This window comes from Otolemur garnettii, unplaced genomic scaffold, assembly GCF_000181295.1.
Source record: "Otolemur garnettii isolate 467f Iridium unplaced genomic scaffold, OtoGar3 scaffold00186, whole genome shotgun sequence".
Lineage (NCBI taxonomy): Eukaryota > Metazoa > Chordata > Mammalia > Primates > Galagidae > Otolemur > Otolemur garnettii.
In genome coordinates, this window is record NW_003852581.1 from 657,610 (window position 1) to 683,316 (window position 25,707).

Consider the following 25,707-nt stretch of genomic DNA (forward strand, 5'->3'; position numbering starts at 1 on the left):
CTCAAGTGTTCTCACCACACACACACACACAAAGACAACTATGAGGATATAGACATGTTAATTCACTTGATTATATAATCAGTTCACCATATATGAGTAATCAAATCATCATGCTGTATGTTTTATGCACAATGTTTACTTTAATCAATTATATCTCAATAAGTTTGAATAAATAAAGGTAATATTAGCCACCCCACACATTGTACCTTCTGAGGAAAGTATTAAATCAATATTTCTAATAAGACAAATGGTGTTTCCACAAAATCCAGTGTAATGATTTAAAAAACTTTAGTGTACTGGGCAGTGCCTATTGCTCAAAGGAGTAGGGCACCAGCCTCATATACCAGAGGTGGCACATTCAAACCAAGCCCTAGCCAAAAACTGCAAATACAAACAAACAAAACAAAACAAACAAACAAAAAAAACCTTTAGTGTACTTATAACAAAATACAATAAGTCAAAAATCCAATGCACAAATAAAAATTGGACTGCTTCCTGGATATATAAAAATAGAAGTGGTCAAAGCATTCATCATTACAATTGAGTGATATTGCTCTATTAATAAATAAGCAAAAATTTATTAAGAAAGCAATTCCATTTAAATTAGCAACAAAAAGAGTAATGTAGTTAGGAAAATATTAACAAAAGAAGTGCAAGACTTGTCTACTTAAAAGTAGATAACATTGTTGAAAGAAATTAAAGGTCTAATTAATTAAAAGACATACCACATTCATGTATCAGAAGTCATACTATTATTAATATTAAGCATTAATAACATACTACAACATGCATGGAAGAATTAGTCCCTAAAAGTCACCCATTGTATGATTCCATTGTATATCCAGAAAAGATAAATCCATAGAGATTGAAAGTAGATTAGTGAGTGGTTTTGTAGTACTGGGCTAGAGGATATGGCATACTAATGGCTATGTGTCTCATTATTGAGATGATGAAATATCCTACAATTACATTGTGGTACTACCTGAACAAGTCTGTGAATATATTAAAAACCACTGAATTGTACACTTTCAGTGATGTGTAAATTATATATTATGTAACTTATATCTCAACAAAAATTGTTTAAAAATGCTCTTTGCTAACTCTACCCATTCAACACAGATTAACTTTTAAAAACTTATTTTCCTGACAGTCATTTTTGCAAGGTCATTTTGGCCCTCGTTTTCCCCAAATAAAAGTAACATTTGTGGTGGTTTAAACATCATTTGTCATGATGTTTAAAGGTATAGAAACTTTAAAAATTAAATTTCATGAGTTTTTTTTTTTTTTTTTTTTGAGACAGAGCCTCAAGCTGTCCCCCTGGGTAGAGTGCCATGGCATCACAGCTCACAGCAACCTCCAACACCTGGGCTCAAGAGACTCTCCTATCTCTGCCTCCCAAGTAGCTGGGACCACAGGCACCTGTCACAATGCCTGGCTATTTTTTTGGTTGCAGCCATCATTGTTGTTCGGCTGGCCCGGGCTGGATTCGAACCCATCATCTTAGGTGTATGTGGCTGGCACCTTAGCCACTTGAGCCACAGGCGCCAAGTCAATTTCATGAGTTTTTAAAAGCAGAAGTCCACAAGTACTGAAGAAATTTGGGAGATATTACCAAAGTACTTTTACTAATGGGAATATACTTTACTTACAAAGAGCTTTAGAAAGGAAGTTCTAGTGCTCTACTTCTATTCCTTTTTAAGACTTTATTAAGTTTATAAGACATGGGAATGCAGTTAATTTTCAAGCCATAATAATAATTGAGATAATGAATCCTATATTTATAACATGTCTTCCAAAATAATTGATGAGCATTAATAATCACAACATCACTCTTATGATAAATAAGTGGTCTGAACAGCAAGTATGGAGGTAGCCCAATAGGGCTATAATATGGCTCTATGGATGATGTTAGCCTGGAGAATTTTTGAGTGGAATTGGGCTATGATATCTTGGTATATTCACATTCTGCCAGTTACCTGAATACCACTTCAAACATTAATATGGTATTTTCAAGAGGCTTTAAACCAAAGCTGATTTCAACTTCTTAGTATCTTCTGGTATTTCCTCAAATAGTACTCATTCTCCTAAGTAGATTGGAACTAGATTATCCTCCAGAGATAGGATCTCAGTTTGTAGATAATTAGTATAGCAGAGAAAAGAGGCAGACATCCCTATCCTACAGTGTGAGAGTCAGAAACCCAAGAGACATCCTTGGCTGCTCTCATCTTCATAGTGAGAAATCTGTGAAGATGACCATAGGTTCTATTCTATGTCTTGTTCTAACAGTGTGTGTGAGGAACACTTCATCAAAACTTTGGAGGCTGACCTCCATAGATTCCACTTTCCCAGGCTGCCTTGGTTTTCTCAAATCTTGACTAAATAAAAGCAAGATGGGACAAAGAAATGTCCCAGGGACATTCTGCAAACACTCTGCATACTGTTTCAAGTCAAGTTGGCTAGAGGAAGTCTGATATTGTATAAATAGGAATACATGGGCTTTTATATAAAAAAGATGATAGCTGACCTCCTATCTTTTCTCAGGTGGTAATATGCTATTTTTTCCTCAATTACCCAGTGAAAATTGAGGGATATGTAATATTTTACTTGAAATTCAATGTAAATGAGACCTGGACTAGCAGAGTTTCATTAATTTTACAGCTCATATGTATAAGAAAGTTCATGTCCAGGGAAGGTACAAAGAACTTGTATAGATTGTGTCATTTCATGTCACAACATTCCTGTGAAGTAGGTGTTACTAACCACATCATACAAATGAAGAAGATATTGCACAGAGAAGGGAAGTAACTTGCCTGAAGTCACACAAGTAGAAAGTGGTAGATCCTGGATTTGAATCAAGGTCTGTCCAGACTCTAAGCTGATGCTCCAAGTTGTTAGATCAGATTGTTTTTCTTATAAGATTACTATACATAAAACAATTGCTAAATTTTATTGCATTAAAAGTTTCCTTTATATAAAAAAATTAATTTTGTCAAAAGTTCTGTCAGAAAATAGTGACTACAGGAAGGTGAACTCATACGTTAAATTATCCTAAGGGAGTGGTGAGTTTGTGAAAAATTAAAAATTATACTCTGTAGTCTCAAGCCTTTTAGTATGTGAAAATAGTTGAAATAGTTTTGCTGTAAGGTAAAGGAGAAAAAAATAGATGAATAATAAATTCCTGAGGTGAATACTATTAGTCTCTGGCTATATGGTCCTAGACAAGCAATTAAAATATGGATAAATGCTTATTTATCCAAATCATTATGAGTATTTTAAATGGGATGGGGAATATGAGGTGACTGATGGTGCCAGGCATGTGGTAGGCCCTCAACAAATGGTAAATGTCATTGTTAGTTAAGAACAACACTTAAATGGTAAAAAAGGACAAGAGAAAGCTAATGAAAATTGAGAAATTGGGGAGGATCTCAACCTATTTATGTCTCACATTTCATTATTGGAATACTAGTGATGTTGTAGTTATTTATATTCCATTCAAGGTCATCCCTGAGATCTGATTTTTCACAAGTCTGCCTCCTGGGGGGTACATCTTATCACATGGTTCATAGAGTTAATCACTGCTGCAGATACTGGAGTCGTGGGAGCTTGTCAAATGTCATGCAAAAATATTCAAAATATTTAATGCTGAGTAAAAATGATATTTAGTAAAGAGCAAACACAAGAAAATTAATTAATTCTCAATGAGGAATGATTTCTAATGATGATGATGGAACTCTCTTGTGTTAGGGCCATGTGCCAGAGGGATATCTTCTGTACCACATTATTATTTTTCATTTTGAAGTGGGAAACACTTCAAAAGATGGCAGAAGTTGACAAGGTATGGATCCTTAAATTGGTTGAGAACTTAAATTTCTATTAAAATCTCTAAAAATATATTTTTAGAGGAGGCAGAGCAAGATGGCAGATTGGATGGATCTTTAGATCAAATCTCCTCACTATTTCAGGTGAGAGGGAAGGGGCTGAATCATTCCCTGTGTGGAGTGCCGGCACAGATAGGCATGGCTGGGTGTGCAGCGAAGTGGTGGATTGATGAACTGGAATTGTAACCCAGAACCCAGGAGTCTGGCAGAGAAATTTCAGGCCACTGCTGAAGCGGCGCAGGCTGTGGCAGCCTGAGGCAGCACCAACCAACCCTTCCTCCATGGAATACTACAGTTCTCAATTCCTGGGGAGTTTGAGTGTTTGTGGAGAGTTTGGTGAGGTTTGGATTCCCAAGAAATTTGGCAACCAGAAAGAGAAGCCATTTGGACTCCCCATTTGGAACAGCAGGGGTCTAGGCAGCCAGACAGAAAATTGAAGGGAAAGGATCCCGCTTAGGAAACAGACACACTTTGTAATTATAGAAATGGTGACAGTCATAGCCAACTTTTCCCACAGGCCAGGTGTGAGGATCTAAATCCCAGCAGGCAGCCATCCTGCACCCAAAACTGCTCCAGGATACCCCGCACTTCATGGGAACGTCTGCAAGGAGAACTTGTGAAACCTCCTAGTGAATATTTTATTTATTTATTTTTCTGAAATCAGTGAAATTAACAAAAGGGCAAGGATTTAGGAGGCAGAGTGCAATGGCAGACAGGATACAAGTTTAGCTCAAGTATCCCAAAATAGCATGTGTGATTGTGTGTGCTAGATCATTCCTGGTAGGGAATATTGGAGGTGGACTGGCAGTTTGGGGAGTGCAGTAATCTGGTGGATTGCTGGATTCAGGATGTGACCCCGAGCTGCAGAGTCTGATTGAAAACTCTTTGTGCCCCCATGCTAAAGCATCAGGCGCCAGCAGCAACCACCCCCTCCTCCACAAAGATTACTGAAAAGTCTAAGTACCCTGGCACTGAAACCAAGGCACCCAGCCCTTCCCCCACAGAGTCCAATGGAAAAGTCTTTTCACTCAGGTGCTGAAGTGGAGGGCGCCAACGGCAACCAGCCCCTTACCTGTGGAAGATTACAATTTCCAGTTTGAGGGGAAACTAAGAGTTGAGTAGAAAAACTGGTGAAGAGTGGACTCCTGCACCGAATTTGGAGGGCAGATAAGGTCCGATCTGGAACAGGACAGCTGGGGCTAGGCAGCCAGTCATGAAGCAGACATATTTTGAAAATTCAGAAACAGCCAATGCATAGCACCTCTTCCGACTGACGAGGTGCAGCGAGTGGAATCTCACCTGTAGGCAGCCATCCTACACCTAAAAAGGGTTCAGGACACCCTACACTTTATGGGAACTGTTGCAGGGAGAATTTGTGCAACCCACCAGCCAAGATTCCTCTTGAAATCCGCAGCACCAACATTCCCATGGAGTCTAAGCGTCAAACAGGTAGGCAGGCAACCATCAAAAAAAAAAAAAAAAAAGTGTAAACTGAGAAATAGGTATAAGCCTGGGAACCACTCATGGTGCCACCTGCAGTCCAGAACGTATATTCTCGCTAAAGTTGATCTCTACATCATCTTTATAGTTGTATGTTTATATATATATATATATGTATATATAATATATATGAATAATATTTTTATTGGCGGTGCCCTCTTTTCTTCTTTTCTTTATCTTCTTTTCTTCTAGGAGGTATTGTTAATTTTTTTCTATTTTATTTTTTAATTATTTTTATTATTATATTATTAATACTAGTAATACTATTATATTATTAATACTATTTTTCTTTTTTTTTTTGTCTCTTTTCCTCTCCTTCCCTTATGGTTGCTGACATCAGACGATTAGAGTTGTGGGTTTGTTTTTTTTTTTTTTTTTTACTGTTTTACTTTTGTTTTCTTTTTTTACTAGTGTATAATTACTATCATTATTGTTGTTTGGGGGTTTTTCTGTCTGTTCGTTTACTTGTTTCTGATTGTATGTGCATCTGTGTGTGCCTGGGTGTCTGGTAGATTTTTTGTCTATTTGTCTGTTTGGTTTCAATGTGTTTTGTACTTTGTGAAATCCTTGGGCTGGCTATTTTTTTCCACCTCCAAATTTCACATTCAATAAGAACATGGGGGAATGGGGGGTGATGGCTGACTGGAGCTAGTTTTCAACAAAAATTCCAGTCCAGGGGGAGAGATAATGGCCAGAAAGAACCCAATGTTCCTGAAGTAAGGGAGCTGAGGTGAGAGAAGAGATAGATAAATGCACATCTCCCATCCTGAGGAAAGCCACAATTCCAAGGAAACACATTTCAGCAGGAGGAGGCTTGGGTCTCTGGACTACCTGTGGAGACTCAAGAGCTGCTGAGCTGCACGAAACCAACTGGAGACACCTCCTATCCAACATTAGCATTAATACAGTGACCCTGCTGGGGTCTAACTTTGGATAGTCACTTCCCCAACTTCATGGTCTGCCAGAGAGAACCAGACCTTGCCCTATATGGATTTCAGAGCTACAGAACAGCTGTGACAAAGGCAGTAAAGGGAGAATCTCTTTTGCTGTCTAGATAGCCTCAGGTTTAGATGGACTTCAGGTGGAACATTCTCTAGCTGCCACTGAGTGCCTGAGACAGACAGCTCCCTCTCCCTCAGCTTCCTATCCTGGCTGGTGACAAAGAATGGTAACCAAGTGGAGGAGGCATTGAATTTACTTTGACTCTGGCAGACATAAAGCCCTCCACATTCACTTATTGGACAACTAGGTCACAGACCTGTAGGGTTACCAGTGATTGGGTGTGACAAAGGTGCAAGATGGGGAAGGAGGCATCAACCTTCCCAGATTAATTTATTTGCTGGTGGGTATTTCTGACCTCACAGAGCACCAGAGCGAGTCATACATGATCTACCAGCAGACCCCTGCTGTCTACTTGTCAGAGACCTTTTGAACTCCCCCACCTGAGACCAGTGCTGATTGGGACAATTGATTTGGGCCTCTTGCAGTGGGCTAATCACCCAAGGACTATCCAAAGTGGTACCTTGGGTGTGTGGTTGTGGGAAAGTGTGATTTACCTTTACCAATTGTTGTCTATAGGGGGTGGGGTAACTTAATTGCTAGTATTTCTCCACAGCTGAGAATTCAAGCCAGAGTAACTGACTTACTAGGGTAGAACAGAGACCAGCTAAAAACAAGACAGACACACCTAGTCCCACCACACCAAGCAGGCCCCCAGTTTCTCAGGCCGTAGCACTGTACAGGTCCTGGGCAAAGATCTGGGGGAAAAGTATAGACACCAATCCCAGCTTTTGGGCAAAGGGCTAGTGAATTACTACTCTTTGAGCCCCCAATCCAACTTCTCCTTATTTGCTTACCTAGCCACACATTGTAAACCCAGAATGGGGTAGAATCAGAGGAAAATCTCTGGTAACATGAATAACCAGAGTAGATCAACCACCCCAAGGAAGGATGTGGCAGATTCAACTGAAGATCCCACCCATAAACAGATGGCTGAGATGTCAGAAATCAAGTTCAGAATCTGGATAGCAAATAAGATCAACAGAATGGAGGAAAGGAGGGAATTAGAATTTCAAGAAATTATTCAAAAGATATCTCAAGAATTCAACAATTTCAAAGATGAAATGACCAAAGATTTTGACACATTGAGGCAAGAGCTTGCAACCCTCAAAGATCTGAAAAATATGGTAGAATCCCTTGGTAACAGAATGGAGCAGGCAGAAGAAAGGATCTCTGTGACACTGAAGACAAAGCTTTTGACCGCACCCAAGTGCTCAAAGATGAAGAGAAATGGAGAACAAAAACAGATCATTCTCTCAGAGAACTCTGAAATAATTTGAAGAAAACTAATATTCACCTTATAAGAATCCCCAAAGGCAATAAAGATGTTTCACAAAACACAGAGGCTCTTCTTCATGAAATTATGAAAGAGAACTTTCCAGACATACCATGAGATTCTGAAATTCAGATAGCAGATAGTTTCAGAACTCCCACAAGACTCAACCCAAACAAGAAATCCCCCAGGCCCATCATAATTAACTTCACTAAATTTAATGTTAAAGAGAAAATTCTGAAAGGAGCTAGACATAAGAAAATCATAACCTACAAGGGGAAGAATATTAGAATGACTGTAGATCTCTCTGCTGAAATCTTTCAGGCTAGAAGAGGGTGGTCATCGACATTTGATCTAAAACAAAATTACGTTCAACCCAGGATCCTGTATCAAGCTAAACTGAGTTTCATCTATGATGGAGAAATTAAATACTTTAATGACATTCACATGTTGAAGAAAGTTGCCATAACTAACCAGCTCTTCAGGATATTCGCAGACCTATCCTCAATAATGACCAGTGCAATCCTCCACCACAAAAGTAAACTCACTCAGAAACTTTTGATCAAATTCCAACTTCCACTGTGGCAAAAGGATTAAAAATGTCCACTGGACTTTTGAAAAACTCGATACCCAAAATTTCACCAGACTTATCAATATTCTGAGTTAATGTGAATGGCTTAAATTGTCCTCTAAAGAGGCACAGGTTGGCTGACCAGATACAAAAACTCAGACCAGATACCTGCAGCATACAAGAATCCTACTTTACCTTAAAAGATAAATATATACTCAGGGTGAAGGGTTGGTCATCTATATTCCAGGCCAATTGAAAGCAGAAAAAAGCAGGTGTTGCAATTTTATTCACAGATACAATAGACTTTAAACCAACAAAACTAAGCAAGGATAAGGATGGTCACTTTATATTTGTTATGGGTAATACTCAATATGATGAGATTTCAAGTATCAATATATATGCACTCAACCAGAATGCACCTCGATTTATAAGACATGCTGTAATAGGCATGAGCAACTTGATTTCTCCAAGCTCAGAGATTTTAATACTCCTTTGGCAGTGTTAGACAGATCCTCCAATAAGAAGCTGAGCAAACAAATTTCAGATTTAAACTTAACCATTCAGCATTTGGATTTAATGGACATCAACAGAACATTTCATTCTACCAAAACCATTTTTCTCATCAGCCCATGGAACATACTCCAAAATTGACCACATCGTACATCAAAGTCTAACCTCAATAAATTTAAAAGAATACAAATTATTCCATGCATTTTCTCCGACCATCATGGAATAAAAGTTGAACTCAGTAACTACAGGAATCTGGAAACTCATTCAAAAACATGGAATCTAAATAACCTTATGTTGAATTATAGGTGGATCAGAGACGAGATCAAGAAGGAAATTACCAAATTTTTAGAACAAAATGATAATGAAGACACGAGTTGTCAGAACATCTGGGATACTGCAAAGGCAATCCTAAGAGGGAAATTTATAGCACTGCAAGCCTTCCTCAAGAGAACAGAAAGAGAGGAAATTAACAACTTAATGGGACATCTCAAGCAACTGGAAAAGAAAGAACACTCCAATCCAAAACGCAGCAGAAAAAAAGAAATAACCAAAATTAGAGCAGAATTAAATAAAATTGAAAAAAAAGGATTATACAACAGATCAATAAATCAAAAGTTGTTTTTTTGAAAAAGGTCAATAAAATACGTAAACCTTTGGCCAAACTAACCAAGAAAAAAGGAGTTAAATATCTAATTTTAATAATCAGAAAAATAACAACAGACTTATTAGAAATTCAAAAAATCTGTAATGAATATTACAAGAAACCTCACTCTCAGAAGTATGAAAATCTGAAGGAAATCGACCAACACTTGGAAGCACGTCTCCTTCCAAGACTTAGTCAGAATAAAGTGGAAATGTTGAACAGGCCTATATCAAGTTCTGAAATAGCATCAACTATACTAATTCTCCCTAAAAAGAAAAGACCAGGACCAGATGGCTTCATGTCAAAATTCTACCATACCTTTAATGAGTAACTAGTACCTATATTACTTAACCTTTTCCAAAATAGAGAAAAAGAAGGAATACTATGCAACACATTTTATGACGCAAACATCACCTTGATCCCCAAACCAGGAAAAGACCCAACAAGGAAAGAAAATTATAGAGCAATATCACCAATAAATATTGATGTAAAAATATACAACAAGATCCTAATGAATAGAATCCAGCAACACATCAAACAAATTATAGACCAAGACCAAGTGGGTTTTATCCCAGGATCTCAAGGCTGGTTCAACATAATGTAAATCTATAAATGTAATTCACCACGTAAACAAATTAAAAAACAAAGACCATATGATTCTCTCTATTGATGCAGAAAAAGTTTTTGATAATATCTAGCATCCCTTCATGATCAGAACACTTAAGAAGATTGGTATAGAAGGGACATTTCTTAAATTTATAGAGGCCATCTACAGCAAACCCATAGCCAATATCGTATTGAATCAACTTAAATTGAAATAATTTCCACTCAGTTCAGGAACCAGGCAAGGTTGCCTATTGTCTCCATTGCTCTTTAACATTGCAATGGAAGTTTTAGCCATCATACTTAGGTAAGAAAAGGTGATCAAGGGTATCAATAGAGGATCAGAAGACATTGAACTTTAACTCTTCCCAGATGATATGATACCTGGAAAACATCAGGGATTCTACTACAAAACTCTTAGAAGTGATCAAGGAATGCAGCAGCATTTCAGGTTACAAAATCAACACTCATAAACCTGCAGCCTTTATATATACCAACAACAGTCAAGTTGACAAAACAATCAAGGACTCTATTCCGTTCACAGTAGTGCCAAAGAAGGTGAAATATTTGGGAGTTTACCTAACAAAGGACGTGAAAGATCTCTATAAAGAGAACTATGAAACTCTAAGAAATGAAATAGCTAAAAAATGTTCACAAAAGGAAAACCATACCATGCTCATGGCTGGGAAGAATCAACATTGTTAAAATATCCATACTACCCAAAGCAATATATAATTTTAATGCAGTCCCTATTAAAGATCCACTGTCATACTTTAAAGATATCAAAAAATAATACTTCATTTTATATGGAATCAGAAAAAAAAAAAACTCAAATAGCCAAGACATTACTCAGAAATAAAAACAAAGCAGGAGGAATCACACTAGCAGACCTCAAACTATACTATAAATCGATAGTGATCAAAACAGCATGGTACCGGGACAAAAACAGAGAGGTAGATGTATGGAACAGAATAGAGAACCAAGAGATGAATCTAGCTACCTATGAATCTATGTTCAAGAGGATGAGCCTAGCCAATTTAATCCTATTTTATCAATGGGAAATGCTATGTTTCCCATAAGCTACCATTTCCTGAACAAAATCATTTTAAATGTCAGAAGAAAGTTGTCATGTTAGAAAAGGACAATATTCTGTGAAGGAAAAATCAACATGGCAAGGAAATCATGAGATATGAATTGACCCCAAACCAGTATTTGAACCAAAAATCTCAAATATGAGTTAAGTGATCCAGATCCCAAGCCCAACTGGGTAAAAAAAAAAAATAGTTTTAAAATAAAAAATTTTATAAAATAAGTTTATACATTACCTGGTAATTATTTTGGTTTTGTGATAATCCCAATTGATTTGATGATGCAAAATGTGAAGAAAAATTACTCCGTGATTGATTCGTATTGCTGTATATTGTACTTGATGCTGTATGTAATGAGGTCCGTGGTGTCAAATGGTAGTCTCTGTTCTGATGAAGTACACTGTCTGATAAATCTCTAACATTCACCATTTGTGAATTTGGCATATTTATTCCTGGCCCAGGTAAAGTTGTACTTTGGTTCTCAGCTTGAAGGGAATTGCCATATTCATAAAATCTCGAGTAGCTTGGTATCTGTGCTCCCATCAATGCCAACTCTTCTTCTCTGGCATATTCATCCTCAGCATCACCAGTCTCCATTGCAATGGAAAAACAAGTTCCTTCTGTTGAGATAGGCTTCTGTGGGGCATTTCCTCCCAGAATTCTCTGGGGGCAATCACTAACTGCCAAAGAAAACACTTCACGGATTTCTAAATTTTGTGTTCTGCAGTAAGGGTCTCTGATAGTTGCCTTTTGTCCATATAAATTACGTGATGTCAAACTTGCGTATTCAGGCTTATATGATCTTTGAATCCCAACTGGTTCAATTTTGCAAGGTCGGTGGCACAAAGATGGCTTTTGAGATACTGTCATTTCAGAAGCCTGCACTAAAGAGCTTCCATAGTTTTTCTTAGTGTGATTGAATACGGAGTTTCCAGCATTTAGCACACTTGTCTGTCTTGACAAAATAATTGTTTTTTCACCTAGAAGCAAGGATGCATTTTTACAATGTGCTACTTGTCTTTGGACAGGAATGTGAAATTGAAACTCAGTGTCATTTTTATTGGCTGTTTTCTGAATAGGAATTTTACATGCTTCTGTAATTTGTGTATTTGTATGTTTGGTTGTCGCTTGCCTATTTGATGAACTGGCTGGACTGTATACACCAGTTACAATGACATCATTATTGGCAGATGTCCAGGAAGACTGTTGGCTTGAGGGTGGAGAAATATTAACCACATTTCTGATGGTGATGTCTGGTGCTGTCAAAGAGTTATTGGAAGCAGTTCCTGTTGCCATTCCTGGTTCAGAATTCTTGCTACTCATTTTTCTTCTCTTATTGCCAACCCACGTCTAGAAGGATAAAAAATGATATTACAAAAAATATCTCAATAATAAGTTAAGAAAAAACAAATTTTCACATGATAGATTCTCATTTGTTGTAAGACCAGTGCCTCAACAAAGGTAAAAGAAAAAGACACAATAAAAGGAAAAGTAACTAAAGTATAGGATCAAAGATGATTAAGGACTAATATTTAAAAAAATCTAGAACTTTGTCAGCAGAGTATATTACCACTCCTCTTCTTCTCAAAACACATCCAATCAATGTTTCAATAAGCCTAAAAATGTTTATATCCTATAAGCTAATAAAATCATCTTGAGAAATTTATCCTAAAAATAATCCCAGATGTGGACAAAGTTATATGCAATTATGTTCATCATGTATTTATTTATAATAGAGAGAAACTGAAAGCATTCTAAAGGTAGGGTATCTAAATTAGAAAATGCTCAGAGCACTGTTAAACAAACATGTACTTGCAATATTCAGGTTCCATGATTTCTACTGTATGATTATATCTTAATAAAATATTCATTATTAAAAATCATATTGCAGAAGGGAAGGACAAGATGGTGGCTGATTAACAGCCTCTTTGCTACTGGGAGTGGTGAGATTGGGGAGAGAAAACTCCAGGTATCTCTGCCTTGGAGTCTGTGCCCAGAAACATCCCTTTGGGGAAACAGGGAGAGAGTGAGAGACTTCTGGACCCCAGGAGGAGGACAAAAGCAATGGAGAACTGGCAAGTGATGGCAATCAGTCTGAGGCTGCTGCAGCTGTAACTGCAACCACAGTGACATTACAGACAGGGAAGGAATTCCCTGCGGGTTGTTTTGTTTTTTGGACTTGTGCACTCGGTCGAACTAACTTGGAAGAACTTGGGCAAGAGTGTGTATGACTTTAAGCATTGTCCAGGGTCCAGAAATGAGCTGCTGGGCCAGAACAGAGTTAACATTGTTTGGCTGCAGGCTGTGAGCAGCCATTGTGGGAGAGCTGCCCTGTAAGCTCTGCCCTCAGTGTTGCACAGTTAAGCCTGGGCTGGGAGACATTGGGAGAGTGATATGGTGACTGTGAGCTGCACCAAAGGCTAGGACAGAGATGCCGGGAAAAAGTGGAGCTTTCAGTGTTTGGCAGTAGGAGGACTTCCTTGCAGCCTTGGCCCTCAGGAGCATAGAGTAAGGCCCATTTTGCCACACTGGATAATCAGGCAGCCAATTCAGTTGAGATCCCAGTGACAAGTGCTTTCAACCTTCTGCTTAACCAAGGCTAATGGTTTAAAGTGTCTTTTAAGTGGGCTGAGGAGAGATTCAGGCTCTCAACCCTATGGGGTTTGAGGGCAAAGAAGTCAGCAGAGGCCTCCAGTCTCTATTTCATACAGCTATATCAGCATTGGGATTAGCATCTCATACCCCAGAAGATCACCCATTGCCCAGACAATATTCACCAAGATATATATACTGCTTTGTTTTTGATTATTTTTTTATTTCAACATTTTCCCCCTACATTTTCCTTTCTTCATTGTTCTAGTTTAAATACGATTTTCCATTGTTGCCTTCTTTAATAATAAGAATTTCATTTTTGTTAGTGCTTTTGCTCCTGTTATTTGGTTTCTCCCCCAATTTTATCCTGTAAAGTTTTCTGTTTGTTTTGGTTTGATTTATAGTATATTTGTCTTTCCTCTCTATTTGGTGGAGGTAGCGTACTATTTTGACTCAGGTTGGCAAGGAGCTGCTAACCTCAAGGGAACCACACGATCCAACAACCTTAGAGGATGGAGGTATTTAAGGTGTGGGTCAAAGTACCCTACAGTACACCTTTATTACTCCACCTTCTTTCTGTGCCTCTCTTCATTTTGTCAATATTCCCTTTTACTCACCCCCTCTCATTTCTCTTTTCTTTTTTTAAAATCATTTTTTCCTTCATGCTCCTCACTCTTCTCATTCTTTTAGTCCTGTACAAAAAGGACTCATTGAAATTGTAGGCCAGAGGCATGGTAAATTAAGAGCAAGAAGAAATGAAAGGAAAATTGGGGAAAAGAAAGAGATAAAAGAAAGCACTCATGAGGAAGAATCAGCAAGAAAATCCTGGGAACATGAAAAACCAGGCCAGAGTAACCCCCACCCACCAAGGGACCATGAGGTAGCTACTAGAGAGGATTCCAAATATAAAGAAATGTTAGAAGTGACAGAAGTGGAATTTAAAACACAGATGATGAAAATAATGTAGGAAATTGCTGATAAAGTGGAAAATAACCAAAAGGAAATCCAGAAACAGAATCAAATAAGAGATGAACAGCATGACGAATATAGAAAGGATATAGCAGAGCTGAAAGAATTGAAGTAGTCAATTAGGGAACTTAAAGATGCAATAGAAAGTATCAACAAATGATTAGACCATGCAGAAGAAAAAATCTCAGAGGTAGAGAATAAAGCTATTGAGATAACTCAGATAGTTAAAGAGGCAGAAAAGAAAAGAGAGAAAGCAGAATGTTCACTGACAGAACTATGGGACTTCATGAAGCATTCAAACATACGAGTTATAGGTATCCCAGAAGGGGAAGAAAAATGCCCCAGAGGAAAGCAAGCCATACTAGAGAATATTATAAATGAAAATTTCCCAAATATAAGCAAAGATTCAGACACATTCCTAACAGAGGGATATCAGACCCCATTTTCACCTTAGCTCAAATAGAGCTTCTCCAATACAGATGGTGATGAAACTGTCCAAAGTCTAGACAAAAGAAAAGACTTAACCAGCTGCCAGGAGGAAGTGCCAATTGTCCTACAGGAGCAAATCCATCAAGGTGACTGCAGACTTCTCCAATAAAACTTTTTAAGCCAGAAGACAAGGGTCATCTACCTTTAATCTACTTGAACAAAATAATTTCCAGCCCTGGGTGGCACCTGTGGCTCTGTGAGTAGGGCTTCAGCCCCATGTACCGAGCATGGCAGGTTCAAACCTGGCCCCAGCCAAACCGCAACAACAAGTAAAATAGCCAGGCATTGTGGTGAGTGCCTATAGTCCCAGCTACTCAGGAGTCTGAGGGAAGAGAATCACCTAAGCCTAGGAGTTGGAGTTTGCTGTGAGCTGTGTGATGCCATGGCACTCTACTGAGGGTGATAAAGTGAGACTCTGTCTCTAAAATAATAGTAATAATAAAAATAATAATTTCCAGCCCCAAATTCTGTATGCTGCTATGGTAAGCTTTGAAATTGACAGAGAAATCAAATCTTTTACTGATATGCAAACATTCAGAAAATTGATCACAATAAGACCAGATCTACAGGAAATAATTCAACCTATTCTATAAACTGATCATCACAATGGACCACCACTATTCTATAAACTGATCATCACAATGGACCACCAGCAAAGTACCCAGAAATTAAAGGACAGAACCTAGCTTCCAAAATGATGTAAAATATAAAACTAAGCAATGGACTTTCACAAAATAAGATGACTAGGCATTACCACACTTATCAATTATCTAAATAAATGTTAATGGCTTGAATTCCCAACTGAAGAGGCATAGATTGGCTGACTCAATCAAAACCATAAGCCATTCATTTGCTGTCTGCAGGAAACACGCTGAGCTTCAAAAGACAAATTGAAACTCAGAGTTAAGAGTTAGTAGACCATTTTTTCAGGCAAATGGAATTCAGAAGAAAAGAGAGGTTGTAATCTTATTTTCAGATGCAAGTGGATTTAAAGTAATTAAAGTCAAAAAGACAAAGATGGACTTAATATTGGTCAACAGAAAAATACAACCAGAAGGCATTTCAATTCCAAATGTTTATGCACCCAACTTAAATGCTCCAAGATTCTTGAAACAGACTTTAATTATTCTGAGCAACACGATACCTGATAATACCATAATAACAGGGGACTTTAACACTCCTCTTACACAGCTGGACAGATCCTCTAAATAGAAATTAAACAAAGATATAAGGGACTTAAATGAGATCCTAGAAAAACTGTGCTGGATAGATGTATATAGAGCACTCCATCCCAAAACTAAAGAGTATACATTCTTGTCATTGGCCCGTGGAACATTCTCCAAAATTGATCATATCATAGGACACAAAACAAACCTCAAAAGAATGGAAATTTTACCTTGTATCTTCTCAGACCACAAGGCATTAAAGGTGGAACTCAGCTTCAACAAAATTGGTCAGCTCCATACAAAAGCATGGAAATTCAACAACCTTATGCTGAATGACAGTTGGGTGCAGGAAGAAATAAAAGAGGAAATTGTTAACTATCTTCAGCATAACAATGAAGACACAAGCTACCAAAACCTGTGGAATATGGGAAAAGCAGTCCTAAGTGGAAAATTTGTCACTTTAGATGCCTACATCTGAAAAAAGAAAGAGAGCACATTAGCAAACTCACCAACCATCTTATGTAATTTAAAAAAGAAAAACAGTCTAAGCTTAAACCCAGAAGAAGAAAAGACATATCCAAAATTAAATCAGAGATTAATGACATTGAAAACAAAAGAATCATTCAGAAAATTAAGAAAACAAGGAGTGTTTTTTTGAAAAAATGAATAAAATAGATAGACCTATGGCCAGACTAACTAGAAATAAAAAAGTAAAATCTTTAGGAACCTCAATAAGAAATGATAAAAGGGAAATAACAACTGATGCCACAGAGATACAAGATACTATCTCTGAATACTACAAGAAACCCTATGCCCAGAAATTTGACAATGTGAAGGAAATGGATCAATATTTGAAATCACACCCTCTCCCTAGGCTTAGCCAGGAAGAAATAAAGCCCCTGAACAGACCAATTTTGAACACTGAGATCAAAGAAACAATAAAAATCTCCCAAGCAAAAAATGGTTGGGAGATTCCAAATGGCTTCACACCAGAATTCTATCAAACCTTCAAAAAAGAGCTTATTACCATGCTGAAGAAATTATTCCAAAAAATATAGGAGGAAGGAATCTTCTCCAACAAGTTCTACAAAGCATAGATCATTCTGACACCCAAACAAGGAAAAGATCCAACTAAAAAAGAGAACTTCAGACCAATTTCACTAATGAATATAGATGTAAAACTTCTCAACAAAATCCTAGCCAATAGATTACATTTTATCATTAAAAATCATCCACTATGATCAAGTAGGTTTCATCCCAGGAATGCAAGGCTGGTTTAATACATACAAGTCCATAAACATTATTCATCATATCAACAGAAGCAAGGACAAAGAGCATAAGATGCTCTCAATAGATGCAGAAAAATAATTCAATAAAATTCAGCATCCCTTTATAATTAGAACCCTGAAGAGTATAAGCATAGGTAGCACATTTCTTAAACTGATTGAAACCATCTATGACAAACCCACAGCTAATATTTTACTGAATGGAGTTAAACTGAAAGCTTTTCCACTTAGAACTGGAACCAGACAAGGTTGTCCTCTATCACCATTACTATTCAACATAGTGTTGGAATTTCTAGTCAATACAATTATGCAAGAGAATGGGAATAGTAGAGGTCAAACTCTCCCTCTTTGCTGATGATGTGATCTTATTCCTAGAGAACCCCAAAGACTCAACCACAAGACCCCCGGAAGTCATCAAAAAATACAGTAAAGTCTCAGGATATAAAATCAATGTCCACAATTCAGTAGCCTTTGTATAATTCAATAACAGCCAAGATGAGAGGCTAATTAAGGACATAACTCCCTTCACCATAGCTTCAAAGAAAATGAAATACCTAGGAATATACCTAACAAAAGAGGTGAAAGACCTCAATAAAGAAAATTACAAAACCTTAAGAAAAGAAATAGCACAGGATATTAACAAATGGAAGAACATACCATGCTTATTACTGGAAAGAATAAACATTCTTAAAATGTCTATACATATCAAAGAAATCTACAGATTCAATACCATCCATATTAAAATACCAACATCGTACTTTCAAGACTTGGAAAAAATAATTCTTCCTTTTGTGTGGAACCAGGAAAAACTCATATAGCTAAGGCAATTCTTAGTAATAAAAACAAAGCTGGGGCATCAGTATACCAGACTTTAGGTTGTACTGCAAAGACATAGTGATCAAAACAGCTTGGCACTGGCACAAAAATAGAGAAATAGACATTTGGAATTGAATAGAAAACCAGGAAATGAAACTAACATCTTATAGGTACCTAATCCTCGATAAACCAAACAAGAACATACACTGGAGGAAAGAAACCCTTTTCAATAAATGGTCCTGAGAGAACTGGATATCCACATGTAAAAGACTGAAACTGAATCCACACTTTCTTCCACTAACAAAAATTGATTCAATATGGATAAAAGACCTAAATTTAAGGCACAAAAGGACAATAATCTTCAAAGAAAGCATAGAAAAAACACTTGAAAATATCAGCCTATCAAGATATCACTTGAAAGACTTCATGAAGATTTCTGTGGCAATTGCAACAGTAAAAATAAACAAATGGTAATTAAACTGAAAAGCTTCTGTACATCTAAAGAGGCAACAACCAAGGAAATAGACAACCTACACAATGGGAAAGGATATTTGCATATTTTGAATCAGACAAAAGCTTGATAACTAGGATCTATAGAGAAGTCAAATTAATCCACATGAAAAAAGCCAACAATCCTATATATCAATGGGCAAGGGAGATGAATAGAACCTTCTCTAAAGAAGACAGATGAATGGCTCACAAACATATGAAAAAATGCTCATCATCCCTAATTATTAGAGAAATTCAAATCAAAACCACCCTGAGATATCATCTAAACCCAGTGAGAATGGCCCACATCACAAAATCTCAAAACTGTAGAAGCTGGCATGGATGTGAAGGGAAAGAAACACTTTTACATTGCTGGTGAGACTGAAAACTAATACAACATTTTTGGAAGGAAGTAAGCAAAACCCTCAAAGAACTCAAACTAGATTTCCCATTTGATCCTGCAATCCCATTACTGGGCATGTACCCAGAAGGAAAAAAAAATTCCTTTTACAATAAGGACTCTTGCACTAGACTGTTTATTGCAGTTCAATTTATAATCACCAAAATGCGGACACAGCCAAAATGTGCATCAACCCAGGAATGGATTAATAAGCTATGATATATGTATACCATGGAATACTATTCAGCCATAAAAAGATGGAGACTTCACATCTTTTGTACTAACTTGGAAGGAAGTGGAACACATTATTCTTAGTAAAACATCATAAGAATGGAGAAGAATGAATCTTATGTATTCAATTTTGACATAAGGACAATTTATGACCAAGCACATAGTGGGGGATAAGGGTAGGGGACAGTAGAGAGAGATAATAAGGGAGGGGGTGAGGGAAAGAAAGAGCAGAGAGAGGGAAGGAGGGAAGTAGATGGGGATCTTGGTGTGTGACACACCCTTTAGGGGCAAGACACAATTATAAGTGGGACTTTACCTAACAAATGCAATCAATGTAACCTGTTTTTTTTTTTTTTTACCCTCAATGAATTCTCAGCAATAAAAAATATTTTTAAAACAAGGAAAAACAAAATACACACACAAATCATATTTTAATATATTTCATCATATATCTATGTCTGTGATAGTGGCCTTTTAGGAATGCAATACTAGAAAGGAAATTTCTAGGCTCTGGTATTTTTTAAAGTACCCTCCAGTATATGAGTTCTGGTTTCCTCACATGCTCATCAACAGTTTTCATTATGTATTTGTAGGCTTTACTGGGCCAGGAGTTAAGTTATATTATTGCTGTTTTGATTTGAATTTATACAATTAAAATATTACTTTCATGACATTGATCATCCATTAATTTTACACATTTTTATAATGGATTATTTGTGTTTTTAAATTTATCTGTGAGAGCTATTATCTCCCAAAGATAATAATACTTTGTCAAATGTTGCAATTTTTTTCACTCTGTCATTCATTTATGGTATTTATATTCTTCTTTATACTTTTTCCTCTTACCACATTTTATACAATGAATATATATTACTTTTATAAACAGAAAATTTTATTAGCAAAAATAATATCAATCATTGGCATTTATCACTGATTACACAACACATACTTTTATATACATAATTTACTATAATAATCTTAGTATTATTGTTCCAAATCATGGTTCTTAAAATATGCAATTGTAGTAAGACATATGTTCCACAATGTGATTTCTAACTTTATTTATATACAACGATTATTACAAAAAGGCATACCATATTACAAACTACCAAAGCACTTTAAAGTATTAAGAATTAAAATCAATGAATAAAATGAATTAGCCTTGGAAAAACCTGGTGCAGGGTTTGTTTGTTTAACTTTTATATAAATGTGCTTTTGAAGACCACATAAATTCCACTTCTAATGTACAAAGTAAATTTATAAAAAGTATAATTATGTACATTAATGTTGCTGTAATGCTGTAAATAAAAGCTTGCATGTACTAAATCTCTATCATGGCTTCTTTATTTATATTACCTCCCTTGGCAGGTGTTTTCTTTAATTGTATAAATGAAGAAACTGAGGTTCAGAAATAATAAGTAGATCATCAAAAGATACCCAGGTAGCAAGTGGCAGAGAAAAGATTCAAAGCTAATTCTATCTCACTGCAAAGCACATTCTTATTCCACTAACACATGGTTTAGGTTAGGAACTCCTGAAATAGTTATCTCTGTGGGCCACAGTTCCAAAACCTGTGATGCTTCATATGAGGCAGTGGTAATTTTATTTTATTTATTTTTTTATTGTTGCAGATTCATTGAGGGTACAAAGTTCCAGGTTACACTAATTGCATTTGTCAGGCAAAGTCCCTCTTATAAATGTGTTCCTCCCCCAAGAGGGAGAATTTTAAATTCACTCTGATTTACTTTCACAAAGCAGCAGGAGTGATGGTTCCAACTGGAAAGACATACGGGTCTAAAAGTCACAAAAGAGAGGAAGAAAAACTAAATGGTTTAAGGTATACACTCAAGAAATATTTTAGGGAGGAGGCAAGATAGCTGACTGGAGCCAGCTTTCCACAGAGGCTCCCATGCAGAAGGAGAGTTAAATGACAGAAGTTTGGCAAGTAAGCTGATGGTTTGGAGCTGAGACAAGAGAGAAGGTTGAAAAGCACACATAACCCCTGCTGAGGCAAGCTACAACCCCAAAGAAACAAAAAATAGGTACAAAAATCCATCACCAAGAGGAAAAGAGTCCCCTCCACCATGAGAATGGCTCACAGTATACTTTCTACAAGCAAGCAAGCAGAGTTCAGATCTCCTCCTATTTTATCCCATGAGAGACAGCCTCTAAAAACCAGAACTCCTTCCCCAGAGAGGACCCCCTAGTGTGCCATGGTACTCTCCCACCAGGCATAAAACTGAACATATACTCTACCCACAATTCTGAACTCCCACTACTCCCCTCCACTTTCACCCATAGGTCTGGAAGCCTGTCCCCCATGGACTCCAAGGTCTTAGGCATAGTCTTGAGAGGTGTGGATGGGGCTTGGACTGTTGCTCGTCTGTGCTTGTTCTGTGGAACAAGGGAGCCATATGAGAGAGGGAGAATTGGTGCCCTGTGGCACAGTGCAGCAGCGGCAGTGGGGGGATCAATAGGGCTAACACCCCTGGGGATATTTTAGGGAAATATTTCCCCCCTCTCTTAGCAACCAGAGGAAGGCAGGCCTCTACTCCAGTGGCAGCCACTGGCAGAACAGATTTAGAATGGAAACACAAGCCCTGTAAGCAAAGGGTATGCCTGAGGCAGTACCTGCCCAGACAGGGTGTGGCAGAGATGGAGAATAGAATCCACACATGAACAGAGGCAGCATACTCCCAGGGCAAGGCTGAGTCAGAATTGCTACTTTTCTGAGCCCAAGATGCAACCAGCCCCAGGGGAGCATAGTTGGGACAATAGTAGGTATGGCAGCGGCATCAGCTCATGAAGAGGCAGGAAACTGAGAGCCATTTGTGAGCTCTAACCATGCCCACCCCAACACAGAGAACAGTAGAGATTGAGATGCCAGCTCTGTGAGAATTGGTGCAGTGGCAGCAGCACAGGGAGGGGATGAGTTGCAGTTTCTGTGAACTCAAACAGTGCCTGACCTGCAGGGGAATATAGCCGGGACAGAAATCAAATTCTGCAAGAAGATAAGTGGCAGGAACAGCATTCTAGGGTACGTATGGAACTGAGTGAAACTCGCCAGCTTCCAAAGCACCCAAGGTTGTCAGGCTTCAGCTCCCTCTTCCAGCTAGTGGCAGAGTGCAGCAGCCTGGATGAGGAGACAGATCTCCCTGTGACTCAGGCAGGCACATACCCCAGGAGCATCTGTTCATTGGAGGGGACTGGGTCACATCCCTGCAGGGTTACCAGTGACTGGGTGTGACAGAGGTGCAAGGTGAGCAATGAGGCATCAACATTCCCAGACTAATTTATCACTGGGTAGGCCATTCTGACTCCATGAAGCACTGGAACAAGTCATTTTTGAGTTACCAGAAGACTCCTGCTATCTAGTTTTGGGAGACCTTTTGAACTCTCCCACTTGAGACTGGGTGCTGACTGGGACAATTGATTTGGAACTTATGACCTGGGCCAATCACCTGAGGACCATCCAAGGTGGTGGGCATTGATTTGTGGGAAGGATTGATTTTCCTTTCCAGTTTGTTAACCATGGTGGGCAGGGTGTCTTAGTTGCTGGTATTTCTCCGCAGCTGAGACTTCAGCCCAAAGTTACTGATTCACTACTACTGTACAGAGACAAGCTGAAAACAAGACAGAGCCACTTAGCCCCACCACACCAAGCAGGTCCCCAGTGTCTCAGGCCATAGTAATGTAGGGATCTTTGCAAAGCTGTAGAGGAAAAGCTGCAGTCATTATTCCTACCTCTTGGGCAAAGGTCTGGTTAATCACTACTCCAGGAGCCTCCAACCCAATTTTACCTTATCTGCTCATCTAGTGAAAAATAATCATGGGGTGGAACAGAGGAAAAACTCCAGCAACATGAATACTCAACTCCCCCAAGGAACAACAAGGCAGACACAACTGAAGATCCCATTCATAAAGAAATGGCTGAGATGTCACAAATTGAATTCAGAATTTGGATTACAAACAAGATCAACAGCATGGAGGTAAAGTTAGAATTAAAAATTCAAAGAGCACTTCAAAAGTTGTCTCAAGAATTTAATGAATTCAAAGACAAAATCACCAAATATTATGACACATTGAGGCAAGAACTTGCAGCCCTCAAATATCTGAGAAATAAAGTAGAATTCCTCAGGAACAGAATGGAACAGGCAGAAGAAAGGATTTCATCATTGAAGACAAAGCTTTTGAACACTCCTTAAAGCTCAAAGAGGAAGAGAAGCAGAGAGCAAAAATGGATCATTTCCTCAGAGAGCTCTACGATAATTCAAAAAAAAAAAAAAAAACTTATATTCACCTTATAGGAATTCCTGAAGGCAACAAGATTGCTTGAAACACTCAGATACTTTACTCAAAGCAGGAGATTCTGAAATTCAGACAGGAGAGAGTTTCAGTACCCCAGCATGACTCTACCCAAATAAAGCATCTCCCAGACACATTATAATTAACTTTGCCAAAGTTTATATGAAGGAGAAAATTCTGCAAGCAGCCAGACATAAGAAAACCATAACCTACAAAGGGAAGAATATTAGAATGACTGCATATCTCTGCTGAAAGATTCTCTGCTGAAACTTTTCAAGCTAGAGAATGGTGGTCATAAAACTTTAACCTTCTAAAACAAAATAACTTTCAACACAGGATCCTGTATCCAGCTAAACTGAGTTTCATTTATGATGGAGAAATTAAATACTTTAATGACATTCACATGTAAAAGAAAGTTCACATAACTAAACCAGCTCTCCAGGATATTCTCAGACCTATCCTCCAAAAGGACCACGGCAATTCTCCACCACAAAAGTAAACTCAATCAGAAACTTTTGATCAAATTCCAACTTTCAAAGTGGCAAAAGGATTAAAAATGTCTGCTGGACTTTTGAATCACTCGATACCCAAAATTCTACCAGGCTATAGGTACTCTCAATTAATATGAATGGCTTAAATTGTCCACTAAAGAGGCGCAGGTTGACTGACTGGATGCAAAAACTGAGGCCAGATATCTGTTACATACAAGAATCTCATCTTATCTTAAATGATAAATATAGAATCAGGGTGAAAGGATGGTAATCTGTAATTCAGGCAAATGGAAATCAGAAAAAAAGCATGTGTTGCAATTTTATTCACAGATACAATAGGCTTTAAACCAACAAAAGTAAGGAAAGATAAGGAAGGTCACTTCATATTTGTTAAGGGTAACACTCAACATGATAAGATTTCAATTATTAACATTTATGTACCCAACCAGATTGCACCTCAAGTTATAAGAAAGACTCTAACAGAAATGAGCAACTTGATTTCCTCCAGCACCATAATAGCTGGAGATTTTAAGACCCCTTTGGCAGTGTTGGATGAATCTTCTAGTAAGAAACTAAGCGAGGAGTTTTAGACTTAAAATTAACCATTCAACATTTGGATTTGTCAGACATCTACAGAACATTTCATCTTAACAGAACTAAATACACATTCTTCTCATCAGCCCATGGAATATCCTCCAAAATTAATCATGTCTTAGGTCAAAAGTCTATCCTCAGCAAATTTAAAAGAATATAAATTATTCCTTGCATTTTTCTCAGTCCATAATTGAAGCAAAGTTAAACTCAGTAACAATAGGAATCTGCATATTCATAAAAAAATGGAAAGTAAATAACCTTATTATGAACGATAGCTGCATCATAGACAAGATAAAGAAAATTAACAAATTCTTGGAACAAAATGATGAAGAAGACACGAATTACCAGAACCACTGGGATACTGCAAAGGCAGTCCTTAGAGGGAAATTTATAGCATTGCAAGCCTTCCTCAAAAGAACGGAAAGAGAAGTCAATATGGGACATCTCAAGCAACTGGAAAAGGAAGAACATTTCAATCCTAAACCCAGCATAAGAAAAGAAATAACCAAAATTAGAGCAGAATTAAATGAAATTGAAAACAAAATGATTATACAACAGATCAATAAATCAAAAAGTTGGTTTTTTGAAAAGGTCAACAAAATAGATATATCTTTGGCTAACCTAACCAGGAATAAGAGTAAACTCTCTAATTTTGTCAATCAGAAATGGCAAAGATGAAATAACAATAGACTCCTCAAAAATTCAAAATCCTGGCTCGGCGCCTATAGCTCAACCGGCTAAGGCGCCAGCCACG

At 37.6% G+C, this 25,707-nt stretch overlaps 1 protein-coding gene across 1 annotated transcript in view; it reads right to left on the reverse strand.

Annotated features, from left to right (window-relative positions):
• The window catches only part of HDX (highly divergent homeobox), a 253,695-nt gene that overhangs the window by 220,020 nt on the left and 7,968 nt on the right, over positions 1-25,707 (reverse strand). The window contains exon 2 of the mRNA XM_003800844.1: positions 11,363-12,475. Within this exon, the coding sequence (XP_003800892.1) occupies positions 11,363-12,475 (1,113 nt within the window). The remainder of the gene's footprint in view (positions 1-11,362; positions 12,476-25,707) is intronic.